The 22,070-nt window shown below is 40.9% G+C and overlaps 1 protein-coding gene across 1 annotated transcript in view; it reads right to left on the bottom strand.

The window, feature by feature from the left end:
- The window catches only part of DRAM1 (DNA damage regulated autophagy modulator 1), a 49,182-nt gene extending 27,458 nt beyond the window's left edge, over nucleotides 1-21,724 (bottom strand). Inside the window, exon 1 of the mRNA XM_037847054.1 lies at nucleotides 21,009-21,724. Within this exon, the coding sequence (XP_037702982.1) occupies nucleotides 21,009-21,139 (131 nt within the window). The 5' untranslated portion in view covers nucleotides 21,140-21,724. The remainder of the gene's footprint in view (nucleotides 1-21,008) is intronic.
- Nucleotides 21,725-22,070: the final 346 nt, after the last annotated feature.

A 22,070-nucleotide genomic window follows, 5' to 3' on the forward strand; every position in this document is an offset into this window, starting at 1 on the left:
AAATATATTATTTAAAAGGAGTTAAGAATGCTAAAATATCATATTAAGGTCTATTAGATGCCTTTAATCATTAGGGCTAAAATTTTGGCAGCTTCACTTGGTGATGATTATCCTTGAGTGGAGGCACCATACAACTATATCAACTATTTTTAAAATAAAATGTTTCTACTCAAAAGTGTAAACCTGTTTTCTATCTTTCAGTCAACCCAAATTTCCTCTTTATTCACCCATTTAGCAAATTAAAAAAAAAATAATAAGCACTTCTTATGTGTCAGAAACTGTGGTAGATGATGGGGATGTAAATAAAGATGAAAAGATAAAAATTCACTACCTTCAAGAAGCTTAATACCTAACAACAAATACAAAGATTCATATTCAACACATGACTGAATGCCTTCTACATAACAGGCAATTTTGAAGGCATCAGGAAATGTAGCAGTTAACAAAACAGAAAAAGCCCCTCTGTAGTGGAACTTATATTCTTGTGGGGGGACAGAAGCAATACAAATAAATTATCTAGTAGCGATGAGTGCTGTGAAGAAAAATAAAGCTGGATAAGGAAATAGAGAGAGATGGATGAGCTGCTTTCTTAGTGCAGGGTAATCTGGGGAGGCTACATTGAACAGAGACCTAAATGAAGTGAGGGAACAAGCACTGATATCTTGGCCAGGAAATTTAAGAACAGAGGGGAGAGCCGATTGCAAAGTCCTTGAAGTGGGAATCTGTTAGGGGAACTGCAAGGAAGTTGCTCTGTCTGGAGTGGGCATGCAGGAAAGTAGGATGTGTGTGTGTGTGCTGCGGGGAAGGGGTCAAGGAAAGCCTCTTAGGGCATGGTTAGGATGTTATTCTAAGCACGATAGGAAGCCACTGAGGTTTGAGAGCAGGAAAATAATGGGAAGTTGACTGATGCTTTTAGAGAATGCTGTACAAAGACTGGAGAGGGGCAAGCACGGAATCAGGGAGACCCCATGAGGAAGCTATTTCAGTAGTTTGTCAAGAGATTATAGTGGCTTGGGCCAGGGCAGTGATGAAGAGAGGGGTGAAAAGTGGTCAGATTTGGGAAGTGTTTTGGGGGGAGTCTCTAGAAACCATACCTGCTTGTACTACAGCTACTAATACTACAAAGAATAATAGTAATTAACATTTGCTCAGCACTGAGACTATGCCAGGCACATCTTATTTAATCTTGACAATAACATTATAAGGAAGATATTATTCTCATCTTAAGATGAGGAAATTGTAGCTTAGAAAAGTAACTGGCCCAACATCAGGCAGATAGTAAGTTGGGAAGCCAGGCTATTCATCTAGACTATCCAATTTCAATGGACACATCTTAGGAATTCTACTCTGCTGTGCTCTATTGTTTCTTTAAACCTATTGTTCTCATTTGGCTTTACAATATTGCATATCTACAACCAGGCCCGTATCAGTTACTCCTTCCAGGGCCTTCACTAAGCTGTCCTTGTCTTACAATAACTCTTCAATTCATGTTCTTGACTTTCTGCACTGCAATTCTTAACTGTCAGTCAAAGAAGCACTTTTTTTTTTTCAAGTTGAGATTGTTCCCTTATATTTGAAAGTTGCCAACCCTGCATCAGTCAAGACTTTTGTGCAATTCCCTCACTAATGTCTTTTTTTAGTAGGAATAACAGAAGAAAAAAGTTTGCAATTGTATTTAGTTCAGTGAAAAACAGGGTTTGATGTACTTAAATGTTAACAGAAAATTTAAAGAGCGACACTTGTCTTTCTGGCATATAAACCAAACCCATAGTAAATTGTCTGATTTCTAGTTTTAGTTTCTTTAAAAGGTCATAAAACACCTTTGGAAAAATCTGTGTGCAGAATCCTTTTACTTTTTTGTATTTTTAAATTAATATTATATATTTTTTATTTATTAATTTTTATTTACAAGCATTCTATACCCACCAGGCAAAAACTCTCCCTTCCCCATTCCTTCTATGGCTTTATGTCTTCCCAAATCTTTAAGTTGTCATATCCACTAATAAATGGACAGCAATTTTTTTGACAACTTGCCTTTTTTTAATCCTTCCAAAGCATTCAACCAAGTTTTCTTAGAAATTATAATTCTCCTTCTTTTTGCATTCAGGTATCAGCAGTTCACATATATTTAGTTAAATCCTACAATTACAATGAAAAATACCATTGGCATAAACCCATTTGGGAACAAACAGAGCTGTCATTTGCTAAGCCTACAATGAAACAGATGGGAGGATAATTGAGCAAGCAGCCCAGAGAGAAGCCACAAGCTGGGAGAGGTTTTCAGGGGCCACTGGCTTCCATCGGTGTGGTTCTCAGAGAATGGAGGTTATCAGTTAACCCCGCAAGTTGATTAAATTGAGGTTGGCTAAGACAGCTTCTGAAGCATTCATGAATAAACTAATCCATATAAAATTAGCTCCCAATCAAAGTCCTTTAGCCCTTTCCCATTTAACACTAGCATCTAAACCGACCAGTTGTGGATTGGACCCTTGATAATACTAAAAGCAATACTTATGTTCTTGGACCAGAGTGCTGATGAGTTCCAAATGGGTTCTAAGTAAATTCATGTACTAACTCATTCAGTCCTCACATCCACCTCTTCAGGTAGATACTATTATTAACCATCAAGAAGCAGGGTAACTTGCTTGTCCAAGCTCATGTAGTTGGAGCCTATGGTGGCATCCTACTATAATGAGGCTCTCTGTCCCAAAGCTGTTGCTCTTACCAACACTACGTTCCCTCTCTGCATGATTATCAAATGTTGAAAATATCCAGCAATAGAAGTTAAACTGATTACAAAGTGAAATTGCGAATCTTGCAAAGCATTGAAGATTTCATGAAGTCAGTAAACATGGCATAAGAGAAGGCTGGAATAGCAACCAAGGTCAACGAACAAATAAGGAGTTGGTAAAATCAGTAAAATATTAAAAAGAAAAAACTGACAAGGTTAGTAACACAAGCCCATGTGACATAATCTTATTCAACATTCAACAAATATTTACTGAGCACATTCTATATGCCAGACATGTTAGAGAGGTACTAGAAATACACAATCTCTACCTTCAGGAGCTTGTGTTCTGCATGAGACAGATAACAAAGACGATTAATATCCTTACACATAAGTTAAGAATGGCCCTTGAGAGACACGCAAGGAGGTGAATGGATCCTGTAGACAGCATTTTGAGTGAAGTACGCCAGAAACCAAGGCAAACACTATAATGCCTCACGGATATGGATTAACCACAATGTGCAAACTCAGAATTGAATCTTAGAGCACAGCCTAACAGGGAAGTGATTATTGTAATGGTCCCTAGATTGTAAGCTCTTACATCAGTCAAATCTATTCCTGAATTATAATCGCTATCTCCAAACTCTGAGATGCTGATCCCTTTGTGTATAACCTGATTGGTCTCTGGAACATTGGGTATCTGTGTGACACCTGAAACTCAGAACTAGAGCTCAGCAGATATGAATGTCGCTATTAGCGCATACAGCAACTGTTAAAAAAAAAAAAAGGATGAAAAAGAGCCCAGACTTCAATTAGAGGTATGAATGAAGCAGATCTGGTTAAGACTAAGGCAAAGTGGGCCAAAGGGTAAAGGTTGAAACTGACTGTGTGTTAAAACTTCAACTTCCGTGTGAGACCAAGGGAAGAAATGTTTATTTGGTGTAGGATCTGTATCTTCTAAATAATATAACTTCTACAGTTTGTTCAAACACCACAATTACATGGAACTTTGAATAGGAAGTGAGATATGGTAGGTCTATATAGGTTAGAATGAAATAGCAACACATCCTGAAGTAATTTGGGCAGAGAATAAAAATATATATTTGGGGTGCCCCTCAGGAGCTGGGGGAGGATGCAGAGGTGTTAAACTTCCTCATCTGGATTGCTGTTGATGGTCTCACAAACATTGGGGACTGACGGCTTGATGCGCTAAGCCCTCCATCTTGGGGCTGGCCCCTATGAAGCTTGTTACTGCAAAGGAGAGGCTAAACCTGCTTATAATTGTGCCTAAGAGTCTCCCCGTGAGTGCCTCTTTGTTGCTCAGATGAGGCCCTCTCTCTCTTAACTAAGCCACCTTGGCAGGTGATCTCACCGCCCTCCCCTCTACGTGGGACGTGACTCCCAGGGGTGTAAATCTCCCTGGCAATGCAGGATATGACTCCCGGGGATCAATCTGGACCTGGCATCGTGGGATTGAGAACATCTTCTTGACCAAAAAGGGGATGCAAAATGAAATGAAATAAAGCTTCAGTAGCTGAGAGATTTCAAATGGAGTCGAGAGGTCCCTCTGGTGGACATTCTTATGCACTATATATAATACTTTTCTGGTTTTAATGTATTGGAATAGCTAGAAGTAAATACCTGAAACTACCAAACTCCAACCCAGTAGCCTTGACTCTTGAAGACGATTGTATTACAATGTAGATTACAAGGGGTGACAGTGTGATTGTGAAAACATTGTGGATCGCAGTCCCTTTATCCAGTCTATGGATGGATGAGTAGATAAACGGGGACAAAAACTAAATGAAAAATAGGTTGGGATGGGGGGGATGATTTGGGTGTTCCTTTTTTTAGTTTTATTTTTTATTCTGATTCTTTCTGGTGTAAGGAAAATGTTCAAAAATAGATTGGGGTGATGAATGCACAACTATAAGATGGTACTGTGAACAGTTGATTGTACACCATGGATGATTGTATGGTATATGAATAGATCTCAATAAAACTGAATTTAAAAAAAAAAGAATGGTCCTTGAGACTTGAATAGATATTTTCTCAAAGACAGCCAATAAGCAAATGAAAAGATGCTCAAAATCATTAGTCATAGGGAAATGACATTTAAAATAATTTTTATTAGAAAAGATATGGGTTTACAGAATAATCATGATTAAAATACAAGATTCTCATACAGCACCCCACCATCTACCCTTGCATTGGTGTGAAAAATTTGTTACAATTGATTAACAGTTTTTTTGTAATTCTACTATTTTTAATAGTAGTTACATTTGTTACTATTATGAAAGATTATTAAAGTAGTACTAAACCTACTGTCCATAGTTTAGGTAGGGCTATTTTTACCATATTCCCTACCTATTATCATTATATTTTGTCCATGCATGTCTTTATTTTATTACTTAAATACCCATGCATTGAATAAAGGGAGTGTCGGTCAAAGGGTTTTTAGAATCACATGGTCACATGGTAAAATATACATATTTATACAACCCTTATCAAAGATCAAGGCTACTGGATTTCAGTTCAACAATGTCAGTTATTTCCTTCTAGGTATTCTGATATGCTAGAAACTAAAAAGAAATGTCCACAGAATCAGTCAGAAATCATAGATATTTGCTAAATCCTAATTTCTCAGTTATAACTCTTCACTCTCATTTTAACATCCTCTCAATTTGCAGGGATATTTGGGCAATGACCATTTTAGCTTCTTCATGCTGGGAGGGGTGTCAACCTTATGTGGTAGAGGAAGGAAACTGGTTGATGCTCTTGGGAAGACTGGTACCTCTGAGTTTCAAGTCTTATCTGGCAACAGAACAATCTGGAGGCCTTATGTTCCATACGATCCAGCAGTTTAACTTTGTGGGAACCCCGGGCACAGGGCATTCACCAAGGGCCTTGAAGACTGCAGACAGCAGCTTGCGTGACCTAGATCAGTTGAGGTTTCTAGAATGGCTATTATTTTTAAACATGGAAAATAAGTGTTGTTGAGGATGTGGAGAAATTAGAGCTCGTATGCATCACTGGTGGGAATGTAAAATATGGCATCTACTGTGGAGAACAGTTTGGCAGTTCCTCAGAAAATTAATATAGGATTACCATATGACCGGGCAATCCCACTTCTAGATATATACCCCAAAGAACTGAAAACAGTAACTCAAACAAATAATTATATACCAATGTTCATAGCAGCTTTATTCACAATAGCCAAAAAGTGGAAACAATCCAAGTATCCATCAACAGATGAATGGAGAAACAAAATGTGGTATACCCATACAATGCATTATTTATCCATAAGAAGGAATGGAGTTCTGATACATGCTACAACATGGACGAACCCTGAAGACATCACCTTGAGTGAAATAAGCCAGACACAAAAGGACAAATACTGTAGGATTGCACTTATATGAAATACTTAGAATATGCTTACAACATGTAAATTCATAGATACTGAAAGCAGATTAGAGGTCACCAGGGATCAGGAGGAGTGGGAAATAGGGAGCTATTGCTTAATGGGTACAGAGTTCTGTTTGAAGTGATAAACTTTTGGTAATGAATGGTGGTGCTGGTAGCCCAGTGTTACGAACATAATGCCACAGAATTGTACACTTGAAAATGGTTAAAATGGAAAATTTGTGTTATATATATGTTAACAATTAAAAAAATGGCCCTTGGGATGACTGAAACCATCAAACATTTTTGCAAAAGTCAATCTCTTCATAGCCCCCTTCAAAAGCCAAATGTGAAATAAGGTGCTTAATATCATGAAATCAAAACTGTGTGGAATAATGTTGACACCCCTTTTCAATATGATCAAGTCAGGGTGGTCTCTGCCTAGACACCCCTAAGATTAAGAAAGTGATTAAAAGAGAGGAAGGGGTAGCAACAAACAAGATAGGATTTAACAGAGTATGAATACTTAATCTTTATATAAATATATATGTTAGATGCTAGGGTATTAGAACAGCTGGAAGAAACTAACTGAAAAGCCAGAACTGTAACCCATAACATTCTCTGAAATGTGCTCTATAGCTACTCGATAAATTGTATCTTGAAAATTATCTTTTTGTATATACCCTAATTTCGTGATAAGGAAAGAACTGAAACTGTGGAACAGTAACCCATAACATCCTTTGAAATTTACTAACTACTCATTAAACTGTTCTTTGAAAGTTATCACTGTTTTGTATATATGTTAAATTTCACAATTTAAAAAATGTATTTTAAAAAAACTGTATGAAAAAAATATGCAAGTCCCCCCCCTTAAAAAATCAGCAGCTGTATCATTCTTTGTTCATTGTAAGAATTAGCATATGGTTATGATTGTAACCTAAATTGTAATAGCTAAATGCAACATAAAAAGTTATTTTCCTAGAGGCGGGGCAAGATGGCAGACTGGTGAGCTGTATGTTTTAGTTACTCCTCCAGGAAAGTAGGTAAAAAGCCAGGAACTGCGTGGACTGGACACCACAGAGCAATCTGTCTTTGGGCATACTTCATACAACACTCATGAAAACGTGGAACTGCTGAGATCAGCGAAATCTGTAAGTTTTTGCGGCCAGGGGACCCGCGCCCCTCCCTGCCAGGCTCAGTCCCGGGGGAGGAGGGGCTGTCAGCTCCAGGAAGGAGAAGGGAGAATTGCAGTGGCTGCTCTCATCGGAAACTCATTCTACTGATTCAAACTCCAACCATAGATAGACTGAGGACAGACACCAGAGACTCTGAGAGCAGCCAGCCCAGCAGAGAGGAGACGAGCATAGAAGGAAAACAACACGAGAAGCTCCAAAGTAAAAGCAGAGGATTTTTGGAGTTCTGGTGAACACAGAAAGGGGAAGGGCGGAGATCAGGCCTTGAGGCGCATATGCAAATCCCGAAGCAAGGCTGATCTCTCTGCCCAGGGCACCTTTCCTTAATGGCCCTGGTTGCTTTGTCTATTAGCATTTCAATAACCCATTATATCTCTGTGGAGGGCCGTTTTTTTTTTTTTTTTTTTTTTAAATCCTTTTTGCTTTTTCTAAAACAATTACTCTAAGAAGCTCAATACAGAAAGCTTCCAAGAATTGAAATTTGGGCACGTCAAGTCAAGAGCAGAAATAAGAGAGCTCTGAGACAAAAGGCAATAATCCAGTGGCTGAGAAAATTCACTAAACAACACAACTTCCCAAGAAAAGGGGGGTGTCCGCTCACAGCCACCATCCTGGTGGACAGGAAACACTCCTGCCCATCGCCAGCCCCATAGCCCAGAGCTGCCCCAGACAACCCAGTGTGACGGAAGTGCTTCAAATAACAGGCACACACCACAAAACTGGGCGTGGACATTAGCCTTCCCTGCAACCTCAGCTGAATGTCCCAGAGCTGGGAAGGGGGAGCAGTGTGAATTAACAGAGCCCCATTCAGCCATCATTTGAGCAGACTGGGAGCCTCCCAACACAGCCCAGCAGCCCAGAACTGCCCTGGGGGGACGGCACTCACCTGTGACATAGCACAGTCATCCCTCAACAGAGGACCCGGGGTGCACAGCCTGGAAGAGGGGCCCACTTGCAAGTCTCAGGAGCCATACGCCAATACCAAAGACTTGTGGGTCAGTGGCAGAGACAAACTGTGGCAGGACTGAACTGAAGGATTAGACTATTGCAGTAGCTTTAAAACTCTAGGATCATCAGGGAGATTTGATTGTTAGGGCCACCCCCCCTCCCCGACTGCCCAGAAACACGCCCCACATACAGGGCAGGCAACACCAACTACACACGCAAGCTTGGGACACCAATTGGGCCCCACAAGACTCACTCCCCCACTCACCAAAAAGGCTAAGCAGGGGAGATCTGGCTTGTGGAGAACAGGTGGCTCGTGGACGCCACCTGCTGGTTAGTTAGAGAAAGTGTACTCCACGAAGCTGTAGATCTGATAAACTAGAGATAAGGACTTCAACTGGTCTACAAACCCTAAAAGAACCCTATCAAGGACAGCAAATGCCACGAGGCCAAAAACAACAGAAAATTATAAAGCATATGAAAAAACCAGACGATATGGATAACCCAAGCCCAAGCACCCAAATCAAAAGACCAGAAGAGACACACCTAGAGCAGCTACTCAAAGAACTAAAGATGAACAATGAGACCCTAGTACGGGATATGAAGGAAATCAAGAAGACCCTAGAAGAGCATAAAGAAGACATTGCAAGACTAAATAAAAAATGGATGATCTTATGGAAATTAAAGAAACTGTTGACCAAATTAAAAAGATTCTGGACACTCATAGTACAAGACTAGAGGAAGTTGAACAACGAATCAGTGACCTGGAAGATGACAGAATGGAAAATGAAAGCATAAAAGAAAGAATGGGGAAAAAAATTGAAAAACTCGAAATGGACCTCAGGGATATGATAGATAATATGAAGCGTCCGAATATAAGACTCATTGGTGTCCCAGAAGGGGAAGAAAAGGGTAAAGGTCTAGGAAGAGTATTCAAAGAAATTGTTGGGGAAAACTTCCCAAATCTTCTAAACAACATAAATACACAAATCATAAATGCTCAGCGAACTCCAAATAGAATAAATCCAAAAAAACCCACTCCGAGACATATACTGATCACACTGTCAAACATAGAAGAGAAGGAGCAAGTTCTGAAAGCAGCAAGAGAAAAGCAATTCACCACATACAAAGGAAACAGCATAAGACTAAGTAGTGACTACTCAGCAGCCACCATGGAGGCGAGAAGGCAATGGCACGATATATTTAAAATTCTGAGAGAGAGGAATTTCCAGCCAAGAATACTTTATCCAGCAAAGCTCTCCTTCAAATTTGAGGGAGAGCTTAAATTTTTCACAGACAAAGAAATGCTGAGAGAATTTGCTAACAAGAGACCTGCCCTACTGGAGATACTAAAGGGAGCCCTACAGACAGAGAAACAAAGACAGGACAGAGAGACTTGGAGAAAGGTTCAGTACTAAAGAGATTCGGTATGGGTACAATAAAGGATATTAATAGAGAGAGGGAAAAATATGGCAAACATAATCCAAAGGATAAGATGGCCGATTCAAGAAATGCCTTCACGGTTTTAACGTTGAATGTAAATGGATTAAACTCCCCAATTAAAAGATATAGATTCGCAGAATGGATCAAAAAAAATGAACCATCAATATGTTGCATACAAGAGACTCATCTTAGACACAGGGACACAAAGAAACTGAAAGTGAAAGGATGGAAAAAAATATTTCATGCAAGCTACAGCCAAAAGAAAGCAGGTGTAGCAATATTAATCTCAGATAAAATAGACTTCAAATGCAGGGATGTTTTGAGAGACAAAGAAGGCCACTACATACTAATAAAAGGGGCAATTCAGCAAGAAGAAATAACAATCGTAAATGTCTATGCACCCAATCAAGGTGCCACAAAATACATGAGAGAAACATTGGCAAAACTAAAGGAAGCAATTGATGTTTCCACAATAATTGTGGGAGACTTCAACACATCACTCTCTCCTATAGATAGATCAACCAGACAGAAGACCAATAAGGAAATTGAAAACCTAAACAATCTGATAAATGAATTAGATTTAACAGACATCTACAGGACATTACATCCCAAATCACCAGGATACACATACTTTTCTAGTGCTCACGGAACTTTCTCCAGAATAGATCATATGCTGGGACATAAAACAAGCCTCAATAAATTTAAAAAGATTGAAATTATTCAAAGCACATTCTCTGACCACAATGGAATACAATTAGAAGTCAATAACCATCAGAGACTTAGGAAATTCACAAATACCTGGAGGTTAAACAACACACTCCTAAACAATCAGTGGGTTAAAGAAGAAATAGCAAGAGAAATTGCTAAATATATAGAGACGAATGAAAATGAGAACACAACATACCAAAACCTATGGGATGCAGCAAAAGCAGTGCTAAGGGGGAAATTTATAGCACTAAACGCATATATTAAAAAGGAAGAAAGAGCCAAAATCAAAGAACTAATGGATCAACTGAAGAAGCTAGAGAATGAACAGCAAACCAATCCTAAACCAAGTAGAAGAAAAGAAATAACAAGGATTAAAGCAGAAATAAATGACATAGAGAACAAAAAAACAATAGAAAGGATAAATATCACCAAAAGTTGGTTCTTTGAGAAGATCAACAAGATTGACAAGCCCCTAGCTAGACTGACAAAATCAAAAAGAGAGAAGACCCATATAAACAAAATAATGAATGAAAAAGGTGACATAACTGCAGATCCTGAAGAAATTAAAAAAATTATAAGAGGATATTATGAACAACTGTATGGCAACAAACTGGATAATGTAGAAGAAATGGACAATTTCCTGGAAACATATGAACAACCTAGACTGACCAGAGAAGAAATAGAAGACCTCAACCAACCCATCAGAAGCAAAGAGATCCAATCAGTCATCAAAATCTTCCCACAAATAAATGCCCAGGGCCAGATGGCTTCACAGGGGAATTCTACCAAACTTTCCAGAAAGAACTGACACCAATCTTACTCAAACTCTTTCAAAACATTGAAAAAAATGGAACACTACCTAACTCATTTTATGAAGCTAACATCAATCTAATACCAAAACCAGGCAAAGATGCTACAAAAAAGGAAAACTACCGGCCAATCTCCCTAATGAATATAGATGCAAAATCCTCAACAAAATACTTGCAAATCGAATCCAAAGACACATTAAAAAAATCATACACCATGACCAAGTGGGGTTCATTCCAGGCATGCAAGGATGGTTCAACATCAGAAAAACAATCAATGTATTACAACACATTAAAAACTCGAAAGGGAAAAATCAATTGATCATCTCAATAGATGCTGAAAAAGCATTTGACAAAATCCAACATCCCTTTTTGATAAAAACACTTCAAAAGGTAGGAATTGAAGGAAACTTCCTCAACATGATAAAGAGCATATATGAAAAACCCACAGCCAGCATAGTACTCAATGGTGAGAGACTGAAAGCCTTCCCTCTAAGATCAGGAACAAGACAAGGATGCCCGCTGTCACCACTGTTATTCAACATTGTGCTGGAAGTGCTAGCCAGGGCAATCCGGCAAGACAAAGAAATAAAAGGCATCCAAATTGGAAAAGAAGAAGTAAAACTGTCATTGTTTGCAGATGATATGATCTTATATCTAGAAAACCCTGAGAAATCGACGATACACCTACTAGAGCTAATAAACAAATTTAGCAAAGTAGCGGGATACAAGATTAATGCACATAAGTCAGTAATGTTTCTATATGCTAGAAATGAAGAAACTGAAGAGACACTCAAGAAAAAGATACCATTTTCAATAGCAACTAAAAAAATCAAGTACCTAGGAATCAACTTAACCAAAGATGTAAAAGACCTATACAAAGAAAACTACATAACTCTACTAAAAGAAATAGAAGGGGACCTTAAAAGATGGAAAAATATTCCATGTTCATGGATAGGAAGGCTAAATGTCATTAAGATGTCAATTCTACCCAAACTCATCTACAGATTCAATGCAATCCCAATCAAAATTCCAACAACCTACTTTGCAGACTTGGAAAAGCTAGTTATCAAATTTATTTGGAAAGGGAAGATGCCTCGAATTGCTAAAGACACTCTAAAAAAGAAAAACGAAGTGGGAGGACTTACACTCCCTGACTTTGAAGCTTATTATAAAGCCACAGTTGCCAAGACAGCATGGTACTGGCACAAAGATAGACATATAGATCAATGGAATCGAATTGAGAATTCAGAGATAGACCCTCAGATCTATGGCCGACTGATCTTTGATAAGGCCCCCAAAGTCACCGAACTGAGCCATAATGGTCTTTTCAACAAATGGGGCTGGGAGAGTTGGATATCCATATCCAAAAGAATGAAAGAGGACCCCTACCTCACCCCCTACACAAAAATTAACTCAAAATGGACCAAAGATCTCAATATAAAAGAAAGTACCATAAAACTCCTAGAAGATAATGTAGGAAAACATCTTCAAGACCTTGTATTAGGAGGCCACTTCCTAGACTTTACACCCAAAGCACAAGCAACAAAAGAGAAAATAGATAAATGGGAACTCCTCAAGCTTAGAAGTTTCTGCACCTCAAAGGAATTTCTCAAAAAGGTAAAGAGGCAGCCAACTCAATGGGAAAAAATTTTTGGAAACCATGTATCTGACAAAAGACTGATATCTTGCATATACAAAGAAATCCTACAACTCAATGACAATAGTACAGACAGCCCAATTATAAAATGGGCAAAAGATATGAAAAGACAGTTCTCTGAAGAGGAAATACAAATGACCAAGAAACACATGAAAAAATGTTCAGCTTCACTAGCTATTAGAGAGATGCAAATTAAGACCACAATGAGATACCATCTAACACCGGTTAGAATGGCTGCCATTAAACAAACAGGAAACTACAAATGCTGGAGGGGATGTGGAGAAATTGGAACTCTTATTCATTGTTGGTGGGACTGTATAATGGTTCAGCCACTCTGGAAGTCAGTCTGGCAGTTCCTTAGAAAACTAGATATAGAGCTACCATTCGATCCAGCGATTGCACTCCTCGGTATATGCCCGGAAGATCGGAAAGCAGTGACACGAACAGATATCTGCACGCCAATGTTCATAGCAGCATTATTCACAATTGCCAAGAGATGGAAACAACCCAAATGTCCTTCAACAGATGAGTGGATAAATAAAATGTGGTATATACACACGATGGAATACTACACGGCAGTAAGAAGGAACGATCTGGTGAAACATATGACAACATGGATGAACCTTGAAGACATAATGCTGAGCGAAATAAGCCAGGCACAAAAAGAGAAATATTATATGCTACCACTAATGTGAACTTTGAAAAATGTAAAACAAATGGTTTATAATGTAGAATGTAGGGGAACTAGCAGTAGAGAGCAATTAAGGAAGGGGGAACAATAATCCAGGAAGAACAGATAAGCTATTTAACGTTCTGGGGATGCCCAGAAATGACTATGGTCTGTTAATTTCTGATGGTTGTAGTAGGAACAAGTTCACTGAAATGTTGCTATATTATGTAACTTTCTTGGGGTAAAGTAGGAACATGTTGGAAGTTAAGCAGTTATCTTAGGTTAGTTGTCTTTTTCTTACTCCCTTGCTATGGTCTCTTTGAAATGCTCTTTTATTGTATGTTTGTTTTCTTTTTAACTTTTTTTTTCATACAGGTGATTTAAAAAAAGAAGGGAAAGTTAAAAAAAAAAAAAAGAAAAAAAGAAAAAAAAAAAAAAGAAAAAAGACAAACAAGGGGAAAAAAAAAAAAAAAAGATTTAGTGCCCCCTTGAGGAGCCTGTGGAGAATGCAGGGGTATTCGCCTACCCCACCTCCATGGTTGCTAACATGACCACAGACATAGGGGACTGGTGGTTTGATGGGTTGAGTCCTCTACCATAAGTTTTACCCTTGGGAAGACGGTTGCTGCAAAGGAGAGGCTAGGCCTCCCTGTATTTGTGCCTAAGAGTCTCCTCCTGAATGCCTCTTTGTTGCTCAGATGTGGCCCTCTCTCTCTGGCTAAGCCAACTTGAAAGGTGAAATCACTGCCCTCCCCCCTACGTGGGATCAGACACCCAGGGAAGTGAATCTCCCTGGCAACGTGGAATATGACTCCCAGGGAGGAATGTAGACCTGGCACCGTGGGACGGAGAACATCTTCTTGACCAAAAGGGGGATGTGAAAGGAAATGAAATAAGCTTCAGTGGCAGAGAGATTCCAAAAGGAGCCGAGAGGTCACTCTGGTGGGCACTCTTATGCACACTTTAGACAACCCTTTTTAGGTTCTAAAGAATTGGGGTAGCTGGTGGTGGATACCTGAAACTATCAAACTACAACCCAGAACCCATGAATCTCGAAGACAGTTGTATAAAAATGTAGCTTATGAGGGGTGACAATGGGATTGGGAAAGCCATAAGGACCAAACACCACTTTGTCTAGTTTATGGATGGATGTGTAGAAAAGTAGGGGAAGGAAACAAACAGACAAAGGTACCCAGTGTTCTTTTTTACTTCAATTGCTCTTTTTCACTCTAATTATTATTCTTGTTATTTTTGTGTGTGTGCTAATGAAGGTGTCAGGGATTGATTTAGGTGATGAATGTACAACTATGTAATGGTACTGTAAACAATCGAAAGTACAATTTGTTTTGTATGACTGCGTGGTATGTGAATATATCTCAATAAAATGATGATTTAAAAAAAAAAAAAAAAAAAAAAAAAGTTATTTTCCTAATTTTTAGGTTCAATTTTGCAGTTAAAGACACAAACAAACCTCTTTTACCTTGTCTTCTATGAAATGTTGGTTCCCTTTTGAAAGTGGCTTAATCTAGGTGGCCCATTTTCTGCCACCAATCACTGAGCAGGGACTGTGGTCATGAGGAGCAATGAGGGTGGCCAGAGACCACTATCTGTCCAGCAAAACCGTATTTGCATAAAGAGAGAGAAGAGTGCAATTAAAAAAGCAATGCCAGCATTCAGAATTGGTAAAACATTAAAAGTAAAAGGCCAATGAATATTCTGGAAGCATGGGACACATGCCAAAGAAATATAAAAGAGAATGGTCCACTAGCTGGAAGAAGTTAATAAGTAAAGTTGATTCAAGATAGCCTCAAGGCTTTGGCCAGAGGAAAGAGGAGAACCTATCAAGTTAAGTATGTTGGTGGGTGTGACTTTGTAAAAATCTAATCTTTTCAGGTTGACATTTATTTGTGCTTGGGTTTTTTTTTGTTTGTTTGTTTGTTTTGTTTGTTTGTTTTTTTTTTTTAGAAGAAACGCATCCATTTGGCTAAAAAATAAATACGGGGAAAATGCTGCCACCAGACGGCGGGTTAGGATTGGAGCTCCGTTGAAGGCGCAGCCCCTGCTCCTGAACCCCCGGCGACCACCCAGTAAGAACCCACCCACATCAGGAAAAACACAGCGGAGACTTTTGGGGAGAAACTGGATCGACGGCCGGCGGCGCCCATGTGGACAGCTGAGATTGCCCTTTGAGGTTCTTTTAAGTTTTGAGTTGTACATTTCATTCTTTTACTTCACTGTGGGAAGACCTCTCTAGCAATGATTACTGCTGAGTTAGCAGTGTGACAGGATTCAACTAACGGAACCACTGCCCATTCAGATGCTGGCAGCGAACTCCAAGAAACAGAGGGGAAAGGAAAAAGAAGCAGGGGTCGTCCTGGCCGGCCTCCAGACGCGCCGAAAACAGACCAGACCATCACCTCTCTGGTTTTTCCTGCTGAAAATGCATAACCCGAAGCTAACCATGGGAAAGCATCAGACAAAACCAAAGTGAGGAAAATTCTACAAAATAATAACTTGCCTATACTTTTCAAAAATGTCAAAATCATGAAAAACAATGAAAGATTGCGGTATTCCAGATTGAAAGAGAATAAAGAGACATGACAGCTAAATACAATGTGTGATCCTGGATTGGTTCCTTTTGCTATAAAAGACGTTTCAACAATTGGTGGCATTTTCTTGGAGTCTGTGGATTAGATGGCAGGATTGTATTAATGTAAACTTCCTGATTTTAATGGTTGTACATAGTTATGTGGGAGAGTGCACTTTGGTGCATCATATCTGCGTCTTATTCTCAAATGGTTCAGAAAATGTGTATATTTATGTATGCATGTGTATATATAGGTACATAAATATATAGATATACAGATACAAATGTGTATAAAGAGAGAATGATAAGCAAATGTGGAAAAGGTTAAAAAGTGGGGGATCTCAGTGACTCATGTATAGCAGCTCTTATAGTATTCTTGCAGCTTTTATGTAAGTTTGAATATGTTTCAAAATGTAAAATTAAAAACAAGATTGTAGAATTAATTGTGAATAAAGTCTCTATAATGCATTGCTTTGTGTTCTGAAAGCAACAATTGAATATGTGACACCTTTGAAAGTTTTCAGATAAACTATTCTAGGCACCAGATGTTTCATTTTACGTGAAAACTGAAGCCTCAATTTATCTAAGTGTCTTCCCCCAGTGACACTGTACTGTGAAAATACCAAATACCCAACATGTGTTGAGCATGCATTTTGTATCAAGCACCATTTATATAATCTTTACAGTAATACTATGAGGAGATATATGCTATTATTCCTGCATATCAAAGGAGGAAACCAAAGCACAGAGGGGGGATTAAGGTACTTCCTTAGCCTCACTACAAAATTGCTGAGCCACATTCAAATCTGGAATTTTGATTACCCAGTCCAGGCTCTTAACCAGTTCTCTGTGCTTCCTCAAATAAATATTTGCTGAATAAAAAAAAATTAATAAATAAACCACAAACTACAAACTCGTCTCACTGTATTGGTGAAATATTTAAGGTTATTAGTAACTGAGCCATGCCTCAAGGGCTGCTCATTTTTGCCGAAGATGTGTAGATAGGTTTGTTCTTTTTGATGGTGGTAGGAGGGTGGTGCAGGATCTGGATCTTTTGGTTTTTATCGAATTAAAACTTACATAAAATATACAGATCTTAAGATTGCATGCTTTTTAATTATGTTATAAATCCATGTAACTATAACCAATGACAAGATTTAGACCATTTTTAGCACCTCAGAAAAGCTCCCTTGTGTTCTTTCCATTCTGTATTTTTCCTAGGAGTACCAACTTTTATGACTGTTACTGCCAAGATTAGTTTTGTTGGTTCTTGAACTTTGTATAAATGGGTTTATTGTATTTTTTTTTTGTCTATGTATTATTCAACATTGTGTCCAAGAAGCTGTGTTCGCATGCTCAGTCACTTGATCTTTTTTATTGCTATTTAGTATTTTAGTGTATGAACATTACCCATTCCACTGTTTAGGATATTTATTTTTTCTAGCTTTTGGCTATTATGAATAAAGATACTATTAACACTCTTGTACAAGTCAAAAAGAAAGAAAAAAGAAAAGAAAGAAAGAAAGAGAAAGAAAGAAAAAGAAAGAAAGAAAGAAAAAGAAAAAGAAAGAAAGAGAAAAACAGAAAAAGTCTTATTTTCACCTTACTCCTTCCCATCTACTCAAGTCTGGCTGACCAAGACCTTCACCCTCTGTCATACACAGATAAACCACTTTTATCAGTTCCTTTTTGCAAGCAAGTACAAATACAAATTATCTTTCTCCTTTCTTTTTCCACTAATGGTAGTGTACTTTGTGGTGCATCTGGCTTTTTTCATGTAACAATGTTTCTTGGAGATTTTCCCATACCAGTGCATTGATATATAAGGGAGTATGCTCTGAACAGAAAGCTTTCGCTTGAGGTATTCTTTGGATAAATCATGTTTATTTAGTCAGTCCTCTATTGACGGACGTTTGTATTGTTTCCAACCTTCTGTTATTAAAAGCAATGCTATGAGTAACCATGTAGACATGCCATTCTTTACATGGCCATGGATACCTGTAGCATAAATCTCCAAAAGAATTGTTGCATCAACGGGTATGTGTCCCTCCAAAGAACTGAATCAATTTACAGTCCCATCCCCAATATTTGAGAGAACCTGTTTCCTCAAATTCTCATCAGTATAGTGTGTTATCCAACACATGGATTTCTGCCAATCCAGTAGATGAAAAATGGCTTTGGTGGGGTGTTAATTTGAATTTTTTCTTCCTGTTCATGAGGTTGAGCATCTTTTCATATGTCTAAGAGTCATCTGTCCCTTTATCCAATATATTGAAAAGTAACAATGTCATGAAAGAAAATTATCTGAGAAGGAAGCTGACTGGGTTTGATGTCATACTGGATAGAGGGCCTCCTTAGGGTCCTGGCTCTTATTTAAAGTGGAATGGCTCTTGTGCAGAAGTGTTCAACTATGCTAAAAACATCAGAGCAACATCAGATTGCTTGGGCAACATTAGCTTGTAAGAGGGGGCTCATCCTGAGAACTGTACAAACTTAAAGTTCCCTGCCAACCAACAAACTTAGTGACTTTATCAACCATCTCAAAAAGGGTTCTGCTCTGCCCTGGGGCACAGACCTGGCAACAGAATAATAACATCCATAGAGAGTCCTCAACAAATATTCACTCAAATCCTGAGCACCTTCACAGAGCTTACATTCCAGAGCAGGAAGACAGACCCTCAACATAATAAATAAGCAAACTATATGGTTTGTTAGAAGGTGGTAGGTGCAATGATGAATAAGAAATAATACTGGATACAGGGGATCAGGAATGTGAGGATAAAATTTTGAATAGGGTGATCAGAGCAGGCCTCACTGAGAAGATAATATTTGAACAGAGACTTGAATTGGTTAAAGGAGACAACCTGGTGTCATCTGGAGGAACATTCTGGCAGGGGGAACAGCTAGGGCAAAGGCCATGAGTAGGAGGTACCTGGTGCATTCAAGACATAGTAAGGAGGCTAGTGTTGTTGGGGCTAGTGCAGGGGGTGGGACTGGGGTGGGGGGCAGGAGACACTGCCATCAGACATGAGCTGTAAGAGATAAGGTCAAATATTTGTGGGCCAAATGGACGAATCTCTGAGGACTCCTGGGGCATTACTCCTATCGCTTCTTGACATCTTGTTCTTTGCTGTGTCTTGCCCTTGCTATGAGGGGTTGGTTTCCAAGAAAAGACAAAGGCAATCCAGTGCTCCAGCTGCTCCCATCACAGAGAAAGCAAACAACCCCAAAGCCCCAGGCACAGGTGGACAATCAATACCTGTTTGTTGATTATCCACTGATGACTCCCGGCAACAAGGGGATAACCTCCTCCCCTTTTCTCTTATAATTCTGCTTGTCCTGAAGGTTCCTTTTGTTACTAAATTTAAGACCCTATCTTTGGTGTGTCTAGGATTTGAGCCTTTCACAGGTCTTGTCAGCTTATTTCCCCATTCCTGAATGTCTTCAGTTACAACGACATAAGATGCCTCTACAAAGGCCCACACCCTGTCCCCGACAGCATGGTTAATGAGTATCAAGCAAATACTGCTTGCTTGTCTCTGAGCTTCAGATCTGGAACAAACCCAGCTGCTATGCTCTCAATAGAAAGTACTGCAGGGAGAGCAGCTCTTTCTTTTTACACAACTCAAAGGATTTACCCTGCTTCAGAAATGAGAGAAGTGAGACCTTGACACTTGAAGTCCATAAACCAATGAGAAACCATTCCCACGTTTCCACAGGGGCACAGGCCCTGATGGGAAAGTTTTCTCAATATATGGAACATTTTTTCTTGCATGGGCAAAACCACAACTGTTACTGCAGATTTGTTTCTCTATGCTATTTTCCCTATTGCCCTCTTTGCATCTTTAAACTCTAGTCCCCTTTCACCTCACCCCTACTCCCCTACCCCACGCCACGCAAACACACAAGCATACACGCACAAAAGTACAGGAACCTGTTACCTTCAGGGAGGGAGAGAACCTACAATCTCCATCATAAATGGGTAAAGTGCTTTGCTATCACCCACTTTATCAATTTCCCCACCAAATAATGCAGACCCACAGGGGTTACACCACTTATTTAATAAATGCCCACCCTGGGTAAGGCACTGAAGGGATAGAGAGAGCATCAAAACATTGACCCCAGCACTGAGGAAGTGATTCTTGGGAAAGCTGGAGGCCAAAATACATGAAAAGTGAAACACCAAACGACGAAACAAGAGATGTCACAAACCATTGATAGTTTGAGGGCTCTGACTTTGGGGATACAGTCCCCAGAGGGGTTTGGGGCAGCTCAACCAAGGGGAAAGCTTAAGCCAGACTCCAAGGACTTGGAGGTAGCTTAGGGCTGCCTTTGGCATGGGTCAGATCTGGGTGTGAATTCTGCCTCCACCACTTCCTGTGACATCAGCATCACGTTGATGACATTTTGTCATTGGCTTAAACCTCAATTTCCTCGCATGAAAAATGGACCTAGACACCCTCTTCATTGGGAGGTCGTGATGTGGAAGTGAAATATGTGCACTGTTTAGCGCCGTGCCTGGATCTACCTCTTACACACTCAATAAATGGCATCTATCATGACCTTCCCTTTTGTCACTATCGCCACAGTGTCTTCCCAAGATTCCGTCCCACATCCAATCTAAAAGTTACGATGTCTACGCTGAACGCCTCCTGATGCCACTCTGCTCAGTGTTCGGGGTAACGTCAGTACCGCCCGTCTCCACACCTTCTTCCAACTTACACATCTCAGGGCTGTCAGAAGCACACTGTCCTCTTTGCCAGACCCTCATTCTTCCCCCAGGAAGCCCCTTCCTTCCTCAGCAGCGTCGCTCCCCTGGCATCCCTCTGCCTGGTCCCCGGTCCCTGCCACCCACCTTGCCCTCACCTGATGTAGGGCAGGAAGGGGTTGACATGCCCGGAGAGCACGGCGACCACGTAGGAGATGATGAAGGCGGCGGACGACCAGGTCACCAGGAGGAAGGGGACGAAGGCCATCCCCCTCAGGAAGCACAGCATCGCGCCGCGGTGTGGACGGCGCTGCGCTCGGCGGGGCCGCGGCGCGGACCGCAGCGGGCGGGCGGGTGGCAGATGGCGGTCAGACGGCAGGCTCGGCGACGGCCGGGGCAGGCCGGGCCCCGGAGGGACGGGAAGCGCGAAAAGCCGAGCGAGACCGCGAGCTGCGAGGCGGCCGGGCCGGGGAAGGGTGGGGCGCGGGCGGCCCGGGCTTGTTGCGAAACCGGTGAAGTCACAAAGCGGAGGCCCCGCCGGCTCGGAGGCGCGCGGAGACCTCCCCGCGGACGCGACGCCGGAGCCCAGCGGGACGCAGCCGGCGGGCTCCTTTCGCTTTTGTTTCGGATGCTCGGCGGGGGTCGGCGCGGGCGGAGGGGGTGGGGTGTCCGCCCCGGCTCACCCAGCCCCCCCGGCCCGCACGCGCCGTCTCAGTCCTTGGGCAACTCTGGGGAAATGGATTAACTCCTCCCGGCCCCTCCTTCCCTCGGGGTTTCCGGGGTACCGGTCTTGGAGCCCCGAGGGCAGTCCCTCCCAGGGCCCGCCGCCAGCGCCCTGGGGCACGGTGACAGGCACCCCATCCCGCCGCGCTGCTGCCGCTGCCGCGCGCGTCTGTGCCGAAGCGCTCCGTCACGTTCCCCGGACTAGGGGCCGGGGTGTGGTACCCTGCTGGATGGTGGATACCTGCGGACCAAGACTCTGCGGAGGCGGGGTGGGACTCAACTCCAGCCGAGCCTGCTGGGGGGCCCCTCGTGCTGCCCACAGTTCTGCTTTTCTCCGGAGCGGACTTTCAGTATTTGTTTCCTAGAAATTAGATTTCCCTTTCTCCTCTCACAGATGTGCGTTACCCAGGCTTGGAGCCGTGACCTAAGATGAGTAACGGTGTCTTCATACGTTTCCATCCCTGCTAAAGGGATTTGGGTGCCGTGGGGCGCTTTTG

Source organism: Choloepus didactylus, chromosome 8 (assembly GCF_015220235.1).
Source record: "Choloepus didactylus isolate mChoDid1 chromosome 8, mChoDid1.pri, whole genome shotgun sequence".
In the NCBI taxonomy this organism is placed as follows: Eukaryota; Metazoa; Chordata; class Mammalia; order Pilosa; family Megalonychidae; genus Choloepus; species Choloepus didactylus.